This window comes from Narcine bancroftii, chromosome 6 (genome assembly GCF_036971445.1).
Source record: "Narcine bancroftii isolate sNarBan1 chromosome 6, sNarBan1.hap1, whole genome shotgun sequence".
NCBI classification, from domain to species: Eukaryota; Metazoa; Chordata; class Chondrichthyes; order Torpediniformes; family Narcinidae; genus Narcine; species Narcine bancroftii.
In genome coordinates, this window is record NC_091474.1 from 85,845,207 (window position 1) to 85,864,658 (window position 19,452).

The 19,452-nt window shown below is 39.7% G+C and overlaps 1 protein-coding gene across 1 annotated transcript in view; it reads left to right on the top strand.

Moving 5' to 3' along the window:
- Positions 1 to 19,452, top strand: part of col13a1 (collagen, type XIII, alpha 1) — a 137,718-nt gene that overhangs the window by 19,072 nt on the left and 99,194 nt on the right. Inside the window, exons 6-9 of the mRNA XM_069885600.1 lie at positions 8,975 to 9,010; positions 11,474 to 11,500; positions 15,015 to 15,041; positions 16,211 to 16,237. Coding sequence (XP_069741701.1) covers positions 8,975 to 9,010; positions 11,474 to 11,500; positions 15,015 to 15,041; positions 16,211 to 16,237 — 117 coding nt within the window. The remainder of the gene's footprint in view (positions 1 to 8,974; positions 9,011 to 11,473; positions 11,501 to 15,014; positions 15,042 to 16,210; positions 16,238 to 19,452) is intronic.

The following is a 19,452-nucleotide window of genomic DNA, read 5'->3' on the forward strand; positions in this document are numbered from 1 at the left end:
ACTTCTCCACTCTCCAGTATTCCTCTCAATCTTCCAAGGTCCCCATTTTCCCAGATCCAAGACCCCAACCTTTCCATCTGGCATCTCTCAGCTCCATTGACCCAGACTCTGTGCGTGCGTGCGCGCATGCGTGCGTGCGTGCGGTTTGTACAGTCTCCGTGCGATCATAAGTTTTTCTGCCTGAGACTCTGAATACCTCCCACATCACCAAGATGTGCGTGTTTGATGGGTTAATTGGCCACTGTAAATTGTTCCTCATATATAGGTGAATGTAAAATCTGAGGAAGTTGGTGGGAATGTAAAACAAATAAAATTGGATTCAAGTAAATGTGTGACTGAGGGCCAGGATACATTCAGTGGGCCAAAGGGCCGGTTTCTGTGCTGTATGACAGTGAAAGATTTGAGGTGCTGTGAAAGGCTGCTCCAAAAAAGACACCACACAGGGAGCCTCTCAACACCACTTAAACCCCACCCTTGACATTCAGAAATATTTTAAAACACAAAATAAATACAAATTAATCCAAGTACTACAATTTTGTCATTAAGGACAATTGAAATAAATAAAAACATAAAACTGGTCTGTAATGCCTGAGTAGGAATGGAGACAAGTTCATTCACAATATTTAAGAAATAGCTAACCATATGAACCATCAACTAAAAGGCAAAGGACCATTTACTGGTAAATGGGATTATTAGAGATGGGTAGTTGGAGACCAGCACTGACATGGTGGGCTGAAGGTCCTCATTCTGTGTTGTAAAACTCAATGGCTTGAATACAAAGAAACACAAATGCTTTGATCTAAAGTCAAACAATTTAATAATATAAACAATTAAATATGAACAACTTAGTTCCTTTTGGACACTTTTAAGCAAGGAAGGGCCTCGTTGTTCAAACATATTTCCAAGCCTTTATGCTGGGTAGTTCTTGTATTTATACTTCATCGCCAAACCTCATGGGGATCCAGTGGCAGAATTCCTGCTGGACAGCTGTTAGCAAGTTATAGAAGTCCTGAACCTCTTGGCACAAATGCAAGGAGTTGCTAGCTGCAAAACACAGTCCATGGTCAGCAATATAATGAGATTTCAAAAACCTCTTTATCTAAGGGAATGGAACTCACAATCCAATGGGACGATTGAGACATCAAAGACATTTGTAGCATGGAAATGCCATTCAACTCACTATTTACATACCAGCCAAATTTGCTATTCAGCCTAATCCCAGATTTTGATCTACATCTATGGAGATTGCAGCACTTCCAAATACTCAACCAAGTATATTCTAAATGGGATGACAAACTGTGAAGTACAGCTCTATGCTGTCTTCCCCTTCTGCTGTAACCCTCTGCCATTACTCGTGGTGAAATTTTTTGACAACTCCTCTCCAAACTTGGTCTTAAACCTGGGTTGCTCCTTTGTTCAGCGAAATTGACTCTTCTTGACCTTCTATGACTATTCAAGCATTTTTTGCACACATTATATCTGCTCTCGTCCAACTGCTTCAAAGAAAATACCTCACAATATCCTCAAAGATAATACTTCCCAGTTTTGGCAAACAATTGTTGATGAGTGGATGAAGGTTGAGAGAAAGATTGTGTTGAGTGTTAATGCTGGCTTGGAACTGTCTCTATGTTGCAGAAAAAAAAATTACTTAAAAATTGGATTGTACAACAATAGCAAAAACAGTGCCAGGTGATGCAAATTTGCTTTCACCTGGAATAAATCAATTTGGGATCATTTCCAGGTGAAATTGCAGCAATCATGTAATTGGACAGCATGTTTCCGATCGTGATCAGTACCAGTGTGCGTGACCATTACCCAGCTTCAGATGCGCACTAAATGACATCATGCTCATGCAAGGCTCATTTCTGAGCACCAACATCATCTGAACCAGGAGCAGCTGGTGCTAGTTTGTCACTTTCCTCGCCATGTCAAAAACAAACTGCTGACGTCGGCCATGTCAAAACCACAGCCTGCTCATGCACATTCCAAAGTCCACACAAAGTGTGCTTAAACTGGCAGTGACTGTTCCTTCCAGTGGTAAGCCAGCTCACTGCTCATTCAATGGGCCCTCAGCAAAATACAGTCGGCAGTTCCATTACTGGAGGTATCTGCATTCCTTTGCCTGATCAAGAGCATCAGGACAGGAGATGGATAGATCTATCTGTAAAGAGCCAACTTCCAAAGAGTCTTTGCACACACCACCCCCTATGTAGACCGCTGAACAATGTGGTTCAGAATTTTCAAGTCTACCATCAAGTGTTCAGTGAGAAGATCTCTGGAAATGTTTCCATGCTTGAACTGTCCTCTCCATGGAAGTCAAGGTCATTACTGACACTGCATTTCCTTGCCACAGGATCTTTCCGAGCAGCTGCAGCAGATCTCTGTCACGTTCCCCAAATCGCTGTTCACCACAGCTTTAGAGAGGTCTCTTAGGTTCTCCATTCATGGGTAGATGAGTACTTACTTGATTTCAGTGAGGAGGAAGTGGCGTCTTGTCACACGAGTTGCTAGCATTACTGGATTCCCTCGCATGTATTCAGCCTTTGACTGCACTTGTGCCGAAATGGACTCCTCTTAATGAGCCAGTCTTTCTTATGAATAAGAATGGTTTCCACTCCCTCAATGTGTAGGAAACTGTAGATTATAAAAGCTTCCTCATTGTTAATGCCATATTTCCAGGAAGTTCACACCATTTTGTGGAGGACTAGGCACCTTCAGAAGCTGATGCTGCCCTGATGGATAAAAATCCTAGGGAAAAGGCTGTCTTATACACCCACGGTTCATCACACCAACAAGCTGAACGCAGATGCAACAAGAGTCACCAAAGTGCCAAAATAATATTATTGGTCTCAAAGTGAGACTTATTTTTGCCTGTGTTATTCTGAGAGAGCCTGGTTAACACACCAAGCAAATGCAGAAACTTCATTGTTGCATGCTGTATGACATACAGCATACGGTAGACAGCAGTTGTTACCAGCACTTCTCAGATCCGGCCTCCTCAGCATTCCTGGGTTTTATTGTTCCACTGTTGGCGGCTATGTCTTCAGCTGTTCTGGGCCAAAGCTCTGGAATTCTCTCCTTAAACCTTTTCTTTCTCTCTCTTTTTCTCTTCCTCTCTTTCTCTCTTGTTCCCTCTCCTTTCTCTCTTTTCTCTCTCCTCTCTCTCTTTCTTCCTCTTCTTTCTTTTAGTTGTCAAAATATCTACACAGCGTCAGATCAATTTCTGTCTGTTAACATGACTGTGATATCCTTTCTCTGCAACCATTTTTCTGCAAATGCAAGTCGTTGATAAGGTAAAGAAGAAAATACTACTTTCCAGTGCATTGTCAAACCTTGTTTGATAAATTCCATATATTGTTGGTGCTTTAAATACAAATACTGTAATTATGCCTCAAATTTCTAAAGTTAGTGATGGTCTCTTATGCAAATATTTCAGTTTTGAATGCGAGTAAAGATTCAACAGCAAAGCTGTGCAGTTGTTAACACTACTTCCATAGAGCTCCAGAGTCTTGGGTTTGATCCTGACCTAGAGTGCTGACTTTTTGGAGTTTGCAAGTTTTCCCTGTGACGTACTTTAACACAATTCCTGTGCCTCATGGAGTCCCTATAAACCATCAAGTACTCATATACTCCCATTCTAAACAAATCTCATTTTATTCTCCCCACGATATTCCCATCAACTCCACACAGATTTCACCACTCACTCAGACATCTGGAATTGCTTACAGCAGTTGGTTAACCTGCATATCTTTAGCATGTTGAAAAAAACTGGATTCTCAGAAGCAACCTATGCAGTTATTGTGAGCAGGTGTAAACTCTACACAGACAGCACTAAAGGTCATGATTGGACCCAGGTCAATGGAGATGTAACTCTATTGGCTGAGCCACTGTGCCAGTCTGTGATGGTGTGAGTTTTCCCCAGGTGTGATTCATTACAAATGGTTCCACGTGAAGGTGGGTGGTAGAAGAAACTGAGCATGGTTTACTAAGCAAACGAAGGTCTGAGATTATCATGATTGTCTAGAAACTGTCAGATTATGGGTCAAATGGCCCTATTGAACATCATGATAATGATGGAAAATATGAAATTTATGAATCTAAGTTCACTTAAGAAGTATCCAGTGCAGTTCATTTATTTTGCCCATATTATTAGATGAAAGGGACTTTGAATTCAGATTCATATCATAAAATAATTCAAAATAATTTCATTGTGTCATCTCTAAATCAAAACTATTAGATGGTTTACAATTCTGTTTTTTTCACAATTTGTTTTACATGCACTATCTGCTCAAGTGTTGGAAATAATGTGGCAATGCTCCTTCAAATTTCTAAATAATGCCATTTTTATTAAGCAGACCATCATCTTAATATTGACGCAAAATCAATTAATGGAAAACACTTAATTTGGAAAGCTCTTTATTTGATTCTTTTAAATTAGAACCTACGTGCATATACAATAAAACTTGTGGTAGCCGGCAGCTACAAGGACTGGTAGGTAAACCTTTTTAAAAATGTAGACGTACAGCATGGTAACATGCCAGAAAACCAAGTTTTCCAGTTGCTTGAGACTCTTACAATGCCTAACTAATACAACAGCATTAAGAATAAACAGTTTAAAAGACAAAAGACAGTGCAAAATGAAAAGTAATTTGAGAAAAATCAGTATTGTAGTCTTTAATTATGTGAAGATCACTTTACTCAGATAATTCCTGTAATTTACAAAATTTAAATTTAAATTCGAACCCTGGTCACTGGCGCTGTAGCAGCATTGTGCTAACCACTACACTCACTGTGCCATATCATAATTAACCACCTCCCAAGTTTTCAGATAAAACCTTACTAATGTACCTAATAATATACTAATAAAGACTCTGACTAAGCAGAGATAAGGAGACACTTTAAGAGAGTCACCCCAGCTGCGAGGGCATCAACCAGCTCTTTATCCTGGACGACACCATTGCTGTTGCACACAATGTTATTCCAACAGCTGCTCTGAGCAAAGCACGACCAAGACCCTCTGCTGGCTAAATATTTGTTCCCATCTTCACCAAAGGTTGATGTGTTGCTTCAGAGAACATTTACTTTTACAATTTTAGATCTTTATTAAAATTTTTATTTATTTTCAAATTTTATCTATTTATTTTCCTTGATTGATTTTTAGCTGGTTTTTATTTATTTTCAAATTTTATCTATTTATTTTCCTTGATTGATTTTTAGCTGGTTGCTTGAATTCCATATAACTGTATTGTGTAAATACGTACAAATATGTAAATTTGGCAACTGCTGTGATGGACTGGGCAACCCCTGCATTGTAAAATCCAAATGGCTGCATGATTTTTCAGGACAAAGGGCCAGATTGCACTGATCTTGGTGTGGATCATTGTCCTTTAATAGTAATTAACCCTGTACATTTCACACAAGAAAACATAACACAATGATATAAATATTGGGAAAAAATTTTTTAGAGTTTCTTCAGAAAACATTCATGAGTTATCTTTAAGCATAATTTAAAATAAAGGACTGATTAGGAAGAAATTCAGAAGTTAAAAGTATCTTTACAAAACCAATCAACAGTATGAATATCGTTATTTTTATTCTATGGTCCATAGATGTCATTAGAGTAAATAAGATGTATAGGATTTAACAAAAATGCTTGTGGAACAGCATAGATGGTAATAGTCAGAGTGAGCTGAAGTGCCTTCTTCCATGTCGTGAGAAACATGAAAAAAACTATGAATATTTTTCACATTTATATTAATTAACATCTGCTGAATACACAATTCTTATTTGTTTGCATATTGTGGAATCATAAATTGGAAGATATTATCAAATCCATTTTACAATGAACTCTGCCCAAAAGCAGGTTTTTCTCAATTTTTTAGTTTAAAGTCCATTTATATTTTTTCTGGAGTTGCATTTCCTTTATTATAAACCTTGATAACTAGGGCCATGCCTTTATAGGAATTGCTTAGAGTGGACTTGTCAATGTGCCAGAAAAGGCAACGAACGTCCTTTTAAAGATGATAGGAAAGCATTTTGTTTCTTTGATGTGTTATTTCCTGTTCAAATATACCAGAAAGAATTGATTTATTTACAGTGTTTTTCACTCTCATGTCAGCTTAAGTCAGGTCCACAGCAATGTGACAACATAGTTTAACCATCTGGTTTTCTAGTTAGCCATCAAAAGCAGCATAATAAACCATTACTAATGAGGAACAGCTTGGGACTGTGTTACTCCCTCCCATATTTTGTATTTAACAAATGACAAACAAATAACTGGACAACCAGTCTGCTTTATCTCAGTAGCTTTAAATGAAATGGACTTCAAATATTGTGATTAAGTGCTATAGCATTGGTTGGATCCTTAGCCAGTCAACTCTTGAAATCATTTGAGGAACTTGACTGTTATATAACATTAACAGACAAAATTGGAAAAGTCAATTTGACTGTTTAATTTTATTTTATAATTTAATGTATCTGCAAAGAGCAGTCAGAAGTGGAATCTAAGATTCACTAATACGAATTAAACCCAATTTTTGTTGAATTTGTCAAACATTTCAGAAGTTGTAGCAAAGATTTTTTTCACAATGATTGAACTTCACATTGAGGTGAAGATACAATGCAAGAAACAAACCACAGATCATGAAACTAAGCCTTAAATGAAGCGTGATGTCACGTTGATGCCTGTCACCAATGTCGCACCAATAGCATTTGCACAATAAAGACCTATAAGCTTTTGTGTTTGTTCACTGGTTCAGTCCAGCCAAGCCTGAGGTTTAATTTCTCTCATGGTGCTGAGTTAGCCCGAGCTCAGCTAGGGTGATGACAAGATGGGTCAATTGGCATACATGCTAGGCAGGGGAAGTCAGCCAGCACTTCTATTTCTGATGAGAGCTCTGCTTGCTGCAAGATCGTGTTTCAGCCTGATGCCTTGCTTGAGATGAAAAAGATGCATTTCTATGGTGACTTTGATCCTCTTTTGGACATCCCATAGCATTTTGCAGCCATTGAAGAAATTTTTGTCACTTCTGTTGGGAACAATGATTGCCAACTTAGTTACAGCAACTTCCCAGAAGCAGAATTGTGCTAGCTTCCAAGCATTCTCTTTAGTGAAGGGTAAGGATGACGGGTTGCGATCCAAAATGTCAACAATTCTTTTTTATCACTGACGCTGCTCATTCAACCTGATGAGTTCCTAAAGTAGTTTGTTTTTCAAAATCTTTGCTATTTGACAGGATGCCTGGGTTGAGTTTCTTGATCCTTTCGAAATAATACCATGCGAGTTTAAATACAAATTGTTTTAGTCAGTATACATTTTTTCACTGGTGTCTCTGGAATAGGACTTAAAGTGTAACCTTTTGACTGAGTCTGTGGTAGATTTTGCCAGGTTCAGTTCAGTTGTTACCATAAATTTTAATTTAGACATACAGCTTGATAACAGGCCATTTCAGCCCACAAGTCCATGCCACCCAATTACACCCAATTGACCTAAAACCCCAGTTCATTTTTTGAAGGGTGGGAGGAAACTGAAGCCCCCAGGGCAAACCCACACAGACACGGGGAGAACATGCAAACTCCTTACAGGTGGCATGGGATTCAAACCTCGGTCCTGATCACTTGCACTGTAATGGTGTTGCGCTAACTGCTGCACGAACCGTGTGCATTTTGCCAGCCATGTGTGCGCTAAGTGTGCACGTTTAGAGCCACTTGTTTGAGTGAGTGCAGACCTACCAATTTACATGCCACATTTTCCTGTCAGTAGCAGTCTCCCCAACTCAGTTTTGAAAAGCTCTTAGAAATAGTGAAATTAATTAGCACCAGCTCCAAGACAATGCCAACAGGTTCCCTGGTGTAACAGTATTCGATTTCAAAAAACAGCTGGAGGTAGGTGTCATATTTCTCCCATTAATAGTCCCTTTCCTTATAGCTCTGACCTTAGGAAGTCATTCTGGCTCTTCAAGGGTCAGACCACAATGCAAGCCCTTTCTTTCAGCTACTGGAAGTGTTGGCAAAGAATGAGTGCACACCGCAGTGGGGACGGGAAGCAGAATCATCATCAGGCAATAGAGGAACATGCATAGGCTACACAGTGCACAGAAGAACTGCTTCTATGAGCAAAGGGTTGTTTACACATGAAGTTGCCAGGGAAGTGCCTGTTAAAGGCATGAGTACCCTCCATGCACACCCGCACTTTGGGGAGCCCGAATCTGCACCCCTCCAAGCGGGAATGGAAGTTTTCATTTGTCAAGGGCTGCCCACTTTACCACAGATCTTTTCTGTAATGCAACAGTGAGCACTAATTCCCAGATTGCTGGGGTTCTGAGGCATGTTCAGAAAGAGCCTTGACCCTTAATTTGACTTTGTACAGGCACTGGGATTTGTTTGTCAGACAAACTTCAAGTAGCAAACAGACAGAAGACGTACCGACTTGACGATCAGCCAGTAGGAGTAATGAGTCCAAGTGATTTGCATCTTTCTTTTCCCTCCCTATTCTCATTCTTCCCTTAATAAAAATACTTCCTCTTGAAGCTAAAACTGTGCAAGCTCACAGATCAGTTCTGCTGCCTGTGTATCTGAGGTTCAAATGTTTGAATTAGCCTTGCAGTTGGCCTTTTGCTCTGGCAAAGTTAGAACAGGACACTGGAGAACTAGCAGTAAATTTACAAGGAACACTACATGCACTGATGGTGGTAATGACATTCATCCACAGTTGGGTTTCTGGTTTAACTGATGCAGGGATAATTTCTCTTTTATTTCTTCAGTTTCTGCATGTAGTTTCATTAAAATGAGTTGCGTGAATTTGCTCGTGAGGATAATTGTTTAGAATGGTTCATTTGAGAAGAAAATTTATTACAAACAGGTTAAAGGAATAAAATAATGTCTTGCTTGTGCTCTTATAAATGCAAGTGGTAAGTAAATAGAAGGTGTTGATCTGGATTAACTTTTTCTCCCATTGTGCTTTCTTTTAATTTAGGGACAGCCAGGTGCAAGAGGGTTCCCAGGATATCCGGTGTGTTGACGTTTGAGAGAAACTTTCCTTTGGAAATCCCCTTGTTCAGTAATATTTAACATCTTGCTGATACCAAATTACTTATGATTTGTGCAATTGAATAGGTGGAGACTCTGAAAGAAATTAATTGTATATTTTATCCCACTTTGTCCTACGAGTTCTGACATTGCACATGCTGCCTGCCGTAAAGTCGCACGGTTTTGATTGGTGAGCTGATGAGCTCAGCTTGCTCCCCATATTAAAATTGTTCTCATAAGTTCTGGGTTCCATTCCAGTGAGTTTGCTAAAAGCTCAGCAGCAAATATCCTCACTTTAACATTCCTGTGAAGCCCCTTGGGACATTGATACAATTGTCTTGTCAAAAATGAGCTGGTTACAAAGGGAAATTGATTAATTCCATTTCTTCACAATGTGAAGGACAGAACAGAACTGCAGCCTGGAATCTGAAAGTGACTGCAGATTTGGAGACAACAGCCACATCACCCAACAGTGTACCAGGCCACTAGGGGCTTCCACCAAGAATGCAGAGTTGTGAGGCATTTCCAGTACAATAGTAAATTCAAAGTATATTTATAAAATTCTGGTGAATTCATGTACATTTAGATACAATACTTTAAATTATCAAACATTTATTTTTGTCACTAGTAACAGTAACAATTTTAATTTTATGCTATGCTTAGTCTGAGGTAAAGAAAGCTTCCTCAGAAACCTCCCAAAGTGCTTCACGTGATGACTTAATTTGATGCCCACTCACTGTTATCATACCATCACCGTCAACAGCCGCTGGTGCTCAACAAATTACCATGAGTTCAACAACTAGCTTTCTATTTTTGCTGATGGTGTTAATGGAGGCATGAAAAATCTGTTTCAGTTTTCTAAACTGTCTCAATGGTTGAAATTTAAATCTGAAGTCTCGACTGACATGTAAAGCTTTCTAAGAATATGACTAATAATACTGACTTAGATTGCTGTGAAATGTGCAAACGCTTCTTCCATGTAAACATACAAATATTAACCTGGAAATTTGGTTTGGACATCTTTCATTCTAACTTGACACTGCTACTGAATCAGAATTTATTGTCATGAACATGTCATGAAATTCATGTTTTGCTACAACAAATATTGCTATGTAATACATTTAAAAAAACAAGGTGTGAAAGTTTCCTGGATTTCATTCATTTAGTGAAGACCGATAATATTCTTACCAATCAATAGTAACAAGCATAAGATTAATACATAATAAAAGAGATCAAAATTATATCAGAGTTTAATCGAAAAAAGAAGGAACTTAATTTTTTCTCTGTTCCAATGATCCTGCCACTGTAGATCGGGACTTCACTTATTGTTTCCATTGTTTAGATAATAACACGAAGAGTTTTTGAATACTGTGCGAGCAAAAAGGTGAAACACATATACCTGGCATTGAATCAACCTTTGATTACAATCCCATGGAACATTTTGGGAACTTGAGTATTAGGAAGCAATGGGAATGTGGTTATATTTGGCATGTTGTTGATTAGGAAAATAAATGTTGCTTGTAATACCATTTTAACAATGAATAATTTGCTGCATAGAAGGCAAGGTACAGTTTATAAATCTTCACCACTTAAGCTCAAAATATCAGTGAAACATGAAGCCAGCTGTGGGGATGAAATTGGCTCATTATTCAGCTGCACTCTGAACAGTCAAATGCATCCAACAAACAGCCACAGAATATAAGCAGGGGAATTAGTAGGGAAGTAATGAGGTTCAGAATAGAATATTCTTCAAGGCTTAGGAAAGTCGAGACTGTGGCTTCAGCTTGAGTCCAAAAATACTGTGTATACCTTGGTTCATATTTGAACATGATCTATGCATTGCAATAAAGCACAAATTTATTCTAAAGTACTGTGTTGGTTTAAGATTCAGAATTATCCATGTGAAATCCAACAGCACTTTAAACCTTTTCTCTTGTGCTTTTAATTTACTCACACCTTCAGTAAACAATTAAATGGCCAGATGTTGAGTGTTGGAGCTTGCACCAAACTGGAAAAAAAAATCTTTTAACAGTTAATATTGTAGAAATGATTTACCATTTAACATATTGATTTCTTGCCAACTGTGTTGTGTTCAATTTGCCATGCTGCTTCCGTTTGTCTTTTTTTCCTTTTGGAAAACATATTGAAACAATAAAACTGACTGGTTTTCAGCGTGCTTTACACACTTCACTACCAGCTGATGGGAGCCAGCTAAAAACTGCATCTTAACAAACTACTGGTGACTAAACAAGTCTGGGAAAGAGCATCTTCTGCTTCTGTGTTTGTGTACTAACTGTTCCACTGCTTACCCTTTCATTTAACTAATGGATTCATTGTCATGTTGATGTTAAAATTACTTGGAAACAAATTGAATGACTTGAATTTTATGCTTTGAAATGATTCAATCTTATATTTGTATTCATCATTGTTTACTTTATTTTTGAAGGGCCCTATAGGATTGGATGGTAAATCTGTAAGTATTATTTATCATTTTTGTGTATTATTTCTAAGTTTATAAAACATCATGATATGAATGAGTGAATGAAGAATTTATTGTCCCACAGATCAGTACAATGTACAATGTAAATCTTAATTGCTTCAGTTTCCCAGGGACATTAAAACACACCAATAATGTCAGTTCAATTAACACCTAAGAAGAGGAATAAAGACAATATAAAAGGAAGAGAATATTAACGAAATAATAAGTAGTCACAGTTGATTGGTCAAGCTAAAAATGTGCTGTGTCAGTTGTGTAGACTGGCCATTGGTGTTCCTGAAGCATTGTTAGAACAGCTCCAGAAGGTTTAAGAGTCTGATAGTTCTTGGGGGGGGAAAAGTTGTTTTTGAAGCTCATGGGGCTGGATTTAAGGCTTCTATTCCTTCTGCTGAAGGTAGCTGAGTAAAGCAAGTGTAGCCAGGATAATGGTGGTCTTTTATGATGTTGGCTGCCTACTTGAAGCAGCGCCCTTACATTGATGTCTTCCATGGATAGGAGGCGGTCGGTGTCCTTGATGGACATGACACTTTCTGCATTCCTTGGTATTGAAGTTACAAATCTAGGCCACAATGTAACCAATCAGTATAATTTTCACAGTATTCATGTAAAAGTTGGATCATTTAATTACACGCTGATTCTCCTGAAACTGCGACATTTTGTTTTGACCAAAGCAAATGAGGCATCAGCGACCACAGTCCCTTTCTTTCTTATTCATTCACAAGATGTGGACATCACTGGCAAAACCAGCATTTATTGTCCCTCGCTAATTACCCCGAGGTATTAAGCAGTTTCGATCCATGGTCTGCATGTGGATGACTTCCCACATATTGACAAATACATCAATCAGCTCTGAGATTTTACTTAATTCTGGGAGACTCCTAGACAATTCTTGCACTCAAACTTGTCTGCCTTCTGTCCCAAAGCTGAAGCTGAATGTACAGGTATGGAACCAGCCTGGTGAACTAATTCTGGTCAAACTGATCTGCTGTAGTAGACCAGTTGCATTTCCATAAATGTATTTCCCTGGACTGGGGTATGATGTGAGGGCAGGAGGATGCTCACAAATCAAGTCAATGACCAATTCAAATAGAAGACCTGTTTGGGGATCTTGACCAGTGTGCCCTGGACTGCTCATTGCTTTGTAGGTGGTCAATCTTTGATGCATTTTCATTACTTGGAGCATTATATAATATATTGTGTGATGAAATATCCCAGAAATAGCACAGGCATAGAGTTTTGCATCATTAAAACAGATCTTTCAGCCCAACACATCCATGCCAGCTAAATTGCTTTCCTGAGCTAATCTCATTTACCTGTGTGGCCAATATCCCTCTAAACCATTCCTATCCATGTACCTGTCTAAACGTCTTTTAAAGCTTTAAATTGTACCCTTCCCTACCACTTCCTCTGCTAGCTTATTGCACTCTGTATCAGGTTCCTCATAACTTTTTATTCTTAACTGAAACCTCAGTCCTCAAGTTGTAGACTCTCCTACTCCATGAAAAAGACAGTGACCCATTCAACTTAAATGCCCCTCGCAATTTTATAGACACCTATAAAGTTACCCCTAAAGCCTCCTACACTCCAGAGGGGAAAAAAACCCACCCCAGTCTCCCCTAATAGTAGACTGGAAACCCCATGGACTTCGAAACTCCATTGAGATCCACAGTGATTCATTGGACTTTACCTTTTTCAATCCCACATACTATGACATTTGAACTCTGGGGATCTGACTGGCATCCCATTCCAATCTTTAAAATGTTCAAAATATGCTGTTCTGTTTGATCTCATTAGTACTGCAACATCTGACCTTCCAACATTGTTCCATTCATTGGTGGGGTTGGAATTTCAAACACAAATTTTTGACAGGATTAATCAGATCAGCATCCAAACTCTCATCTCTGAAATTGAAATTGCCACCCTATAGTTTGCATTCAGAACATTTTTGCTATTTAATAACTAAGTGGGTAATTTTTCCCTCTCCATGTTTTAATTAAAAGAATAGTATTCTGACAAAGGCATTATTAAAGTAATTGCTGAATTCATTTAGAAAGCCTTTGATTTTATACTTATGGAATACATACAGAGGATTTGGAGAGTCTGTAGAGAGATATAGAGAGAAAGTCTTTGATTTATGGGAAATTTGTGTAGAGGATAAGGAGAGTCTGCCGAGAGATATAAATAGTTTAAGTGTGTGGGCAAGTGTCTGGCAGATGGAGTGCAATGTTGGCAAATGTGAGGTAATTCACTTTGGAAGGAAAAATGGAAGATCAGAATATTATCTAAATGGCTAGCAATTGCAGCATGGGAGGGCTTGTGCATGAATCACAAAAGGTTGGTTTGAAGGTGCACCAGGCCATCAAGAAGGCAAATAGAATGTTGGCCTTCATTGCAAGAGAGGTGGAACTGTACAAGATACGGGTGAGGCTGCACCTGGAGTACTGATTTGGAGGCAGTTGAGGAGAGGTTCACCAGATTGACTCCAGAAATGAAGGGGGTTAACTGAGGTGGAGAGATTGAGTTGTCTGGGACTGTACTAGCTAGAATTTAGAATTAGAGGAGATCTTATAGAAATATAAAATTATAAAAAGCATAGATAAAATAGGGGTAGATAAGTTGCTTCCATTGGAAGGGGAGAACAGAACGAGAGGACATTGTCTCAAGGTTCAGGGTAGTAAATTTAGGATGAGGAACTGCTTTTCCCAGAGGGTGGTGAATCTGTGGAATTTGCTGCCCATTTAAACAGTGAAGGAAAACCTCAGTAAATATACTTAAGACAAGGTTAGATGGAATTTTACATAGGAAGGGAATTAAAGGTTATGGGGAAAAGGCAGCTGGAGTTGTATGTATCATCAGATCAGCCATGATCTCATTGAGTGGCGGAGCAGGCTTGACAGGCCAGGTGGCCTACTCCTGCTCTTATTTCTTACGTTCTTATGATACCAAATATAGAATACTTCTAGTCAAGTTCAAGTTCAAGGTTATTTTTCATCCGGTTGTACAGGTTCAACCCGATGAATGTGTTCTCCAGTCCACAGTGCAGAACAGTGCAAAACATGTACAGACGTTATGTACATACAGATAAATAAAACACAGTACAGATATACATATATTAAAATAAATATTATTAATAAATAGTGGACTCATGCAGAGTTATTTTATCAATCATTCATCAGTCTCACTGCCCGTGGGAAGAAGCTGTTCCTCAGCCTGATGGTGCTGGCTCTGATACTCCTATATCTTTTTCCTGATGGGAGTAGCTGTGTGTGGGGTGGTAGGGGTCCTCCCTGATTTTGTAAACAACAACAATCAGGATCTGATTTAAAAAGAGAGACAAGCACACACATAAATTTGGACATCAGTCAGACTTAACTTGTATCTTTTTATCCAATTTAACAAGGGGAAAGAGTTGTAAATTTTAAATACATTTACCATCTTATTTTTTTTCATCAGTGCTCTTGAATTTAATATTTTATCTTTTCTATTTCAGGGAATGGCTGGACCTAAAGGTGACATGGTAAGTGTAACCAAAATTAAGCTTGTATCTTCAAAAGAAATGCTCTGGAAAAATGCTCCCAGGTTCGTTGATCATTGAACTGATAAAAAGATAAAAGTTTCTCTCTGTGAACTCTGTTAGGATTGTCCAACATGCATTGTATACTGCTGCAGATTTATAGGCATGATTATTTTGATGGCTACTACAATGAAAGTAGATGCATGAAAATTTTCGTGCATGTGTTAGCAATTAGACAACACAGGTTACATTTACAAATCAGCATTTGTTATCTGGCTTCAAGTTGTCGAGAAGGAAATCAAAAATGAAGCCCTAAAGGCATTATGTAGTATTGAACAACAGAACTTTTGATTCCTGATCCAAAGTACATAAGAAAGTTCTCAGTATTTATTTCCAGGAAGCTGAATTTTCAGCAACAATAGTTTGTAATACTTAGACTATTTAAGGAAATTTGGAATAATTTATTGATAATTGTCTCTATTACCAGACATTTTGGAGAATGTTTCAAAGACTTTTGGAGTTGTTGAAAAGGGAGTCGTATAAGTTGAAAATATTAACCTTTTATATTCACCTTTTCCTACTAAAGGTTGGACTATAACAAACCCTTCAACGTTTCATCATTTATTATTCATTGATTTTTCGCATTATGTGATAATTATATGCATGATTCTAAAGACTCTTTCTTGTATTCTAAAGTTAGTAAAATTCAAAGTTCAGATTTATTGTCAGAGTACATACATGTCCTCATAACTCTGAGATTCTTTCTCCTGTGGGTGAGGTAGAATGACTACTTATTGGTAGTACAAAAAGAACTGTACTCAATGTAAACAAAGACATGCAAACAAACTGACTGCAAAACTGAGAGAGAAAAAGAATCAAGATCAAAAGTAAGAATCCTTAAATGAGTCGCTGATTGAGTTTGTTGTTGAGGAGTCTGATGGTGGAGGGGGAGCAGCTGTTCCTGAATGTGGTGCGAGTCTTGTGGTACATAAATCTCTTTCCTGATGGTAGCAGCAAGAACAGAATGGGTGTTGGATCTTTGATGATTGTTGCTGCTCTCCGATGGCAGCGTTCCCTGTAGATTTTGTCGATGGTGGGGAGGGCTTTGCATGTGATGTCACAATTCAAAACATAGTTTAGTCAAATTCTAACTTGATTTTATTTTGGCACAGGGCTTACCTGGTTCAAAAGGTGAAAAGGTGAGTAAGTCTGCAACAATACACAACACTGTATTGGCATGAAAAAAAAGTGTCAAAATTTTGTAAGATATGACTCAGATATGAATGTTATTTATACATGATCCCAGAAGACATTATAAGAGAATGGTAGGCAAAGTTAAAGCTCACAGAATTAAAAACAATTAATCACCTTGGTTTGGAAATTGGGTTCATGAAAGGAGACATAAAATTGAGATAATGACCTGGTTCTGGAATTGGGAGAATATTATATTTTCCCAGAAGTATCTGGGGGTACAATTATATACCCATAGTTCGAAATAATTTTTTGATGGGATAGAAAGCCACTTTGGATTCCACTTTGTTGCTGATACCAAGAAAGCTATTGTAAGAAGCATAATGGAAGTATAAAATTACAAAGCAATGTTAATAGAGGAAAAAAATGAATAAATCTAACTGCACCTTTTCCAGAGTTTCCATATGGGATGGCCTGCACTGTTTATGGTTTCATCTGTTGACAAGGACATAGGCAATAGGAGCAGGAGTAGGCCATCTAGCCCATTGGTTTGCTCTGCCACTCAATAAGATCATGACTGATCTGGCCTTGGGCTCATCTCCCCCAACCTGCCTCTTTTCCATAACCTTTAATTCTACGACTATGCAAAAATATAACTATGTCATAAGTCTATTTAGTGAGGAAACATCCTGCTTTCTTGGGTGGAAAATACCACCGATTCACTACATTCTGGAAAAAGCTAATTCATCTCCATACTAACTCTGCTCTTCTGAATCTTGAGGCTATGTCTTCTCTTTCTAGACTCAACTCCCAGTAAAAATAACTTTTTTGCCACTATCTTATCGACTCCTTTCATAATTGGATATGTTTATATGCTCCCCTCTCATTCTTCTGAATTCCAGCAAGTGTAATCTCAGGTAACTCAAGTCAAGTTTATTGTCATCTGATCACACAACCTTTTTTGGCTTGGCTTCGCGGATGAAGATTTATGGAGGGGTATGTCCACGTCTGCTTCCGGCTCGTTGGTGACTGACAAGTCTGATGCGATACAGGCAGGCACGGTTGCAGCGGTTGCAAGGGAAAATTGGTTGGTTGGGGTTGGGTGTTGGGTTTTTCCTCCTTTGTCTTTTGTCAGTGAGGTGGGCTCTGCAGTCTTCTTCAAAGGAGGTTGCTGCCCGCCAAACTGTGAGGTGCCAAGATGCACAGTTGGAGGCGATATCAACCCACTGGCGGTAGTCAATGAGGCAGGCACCAAGAGATTTCTTTAAGCAGTCCTTGTACCTCTTCTTTGATGCACCTCTGTCTCGGTGACCAGTGGAGAGCTTGCCATAGAACACGATCTTGGGAAGGCGATGGTCCTCCATTCTGGAGACGTGACCCACACAGCGCAGTTGGGTCTTCAGCAGAATGGATTCGATGCTTGTGGACTCTTCCAGCTCGAGTACTTCGATGTTGGTGATGAAGTCATTTCAATGAATGTTGAGGATGGAGCGGAGACAGCGCTGATGGAAGCGTTCTAGGAGCCGTAGGTGATGCCGGTAGAGGACCCATGATTTGGAGCCGAACAGGAGCCTGGGTGTGACAACGGCTCTGTACACGCTGATCTTTGTATGTTTCTTCAGGTGGTTGTTTTTCCAGACTCTTTTGTGTAGTCTTCCAAAGGCACTATTTGCCTTGGTGAGTCTGTTGTCTATCTCTTTGTCGATCCTTGCATCAGATGAAATGGTGCAGCTGAGGTAGGGAAACTGGTTGACCGTTTTGAGTTTTGTGTGCCCGATGGAGATGTGGGGGGGGACTGGTGGTCATGGTGGGGAGCTGGCTGATGGAGGACCTCAGTTTTCTTCAGGCTGACTTCCAGGCCAAACATTTTGGCAGATTCCGCAAAACTGGACGTCATGCGCTGGAGAGCTGACTCTGAATGGGCAACTAAAGTGGCATCGTCTGCAAAGAGTAGTTCACGGACAAGTTGCTCTTGTGTCTTGGTGTGAGCTTGCAGGCGCCTCAGATTGAAGAGACTGCCATCCGTGCGGTACCGGATGTAAAACGTCTTCATTGTTGAGGTCTTTCATGGCTTGTTTCAGCATCATGCTGAAGAAGATAGTAAAGAGGGTTGGTGCAAGGACGCAGCCTTGCTTCACGCCGTTGTCAATGGAGAAGGGTTCAGAGAGCTCATTGCTGTATCTGACCCGACCTTGTTGGTTTTCGTGCAGATGGATAACCATGTTGAGGAACTTTGGGGGGCATCCGAGGTGCTCTAGTATTTGCCAAAGCCCTTTCTTGCTCACGGTGTCAAAGGCTTTGGTGAGGTCAACAAAGGTGATGTGGAGTCCTTTGTTTTGTTCTCTGCACTTTTCTTGGAGCTGTCTGAGGGCAAAGACCATGTCAGTAGTTCCTGTATTTGCGCGAAAGCCACACTGTGATTCTGGGAGGACATTTTTGGCAACACTAGGTATTAGTCTATTAAGGAGAATCCTAGTGAAGATTTTGCCTGCAATGGAGAGCAGCGTGATTCCCCTGTAGTTTGAGCAGTCTGATTTTTCGTCTTTGTTTTTGTACAGGGTGATGATGATGGCATCACGAAGGTCCTGAGGCAGCTTTTCTTAGTCCCAGCAGAGCATGAAATACTCATGCAGTTTGGTATGCAGAGCATTCCCGCCAGCCTTCCAGACCTCTGGGGGGATTCCATCCATACCTGCTGCTTTTCCACTTTTCAGTTGTTCAATTGCCTTATATGTCTCTTCCCGGGTAAGGACCTCATCCAGCTCTAGACTCAAGAGTTGTTGAGGGAGCTGGAGCAGGGCGGATTCTTGGACTGAGCGGTTGGCACTGAAAAGGGATTGGAAGTGTTCTAACTATCGATTGAGGATGGAGATCTTGTCGCTGAGGAGGACTTCGCCATCTGAGCTGTGCAGAGGGCTTTGGACTTGGGATGAGGGGCTGTACACCGCCTTTCTTTGGCTTGCCTTCGTGGATGAACATTTATGGAGGGGTAATGTCCACGTCAGCTGCAGGCTCGTTTGTGGCTGACAAGTCCGACGCGGGACAGGCAGACACGGTTGCAGCGGTTGCAGGGGAAAATTGGTTGGTTGGGGTTGGGTTTTTCCTCCTTTGTCTTTTGTCAGTAAGGTGGGCTCTGCGCTCTTCTTCAAAGGAGGTTGCTGCCCGCCGAACTGTGAGGCGCCAAGATGCACGGTTTGAGGCGATATCAGCCCACTAGCAGTGG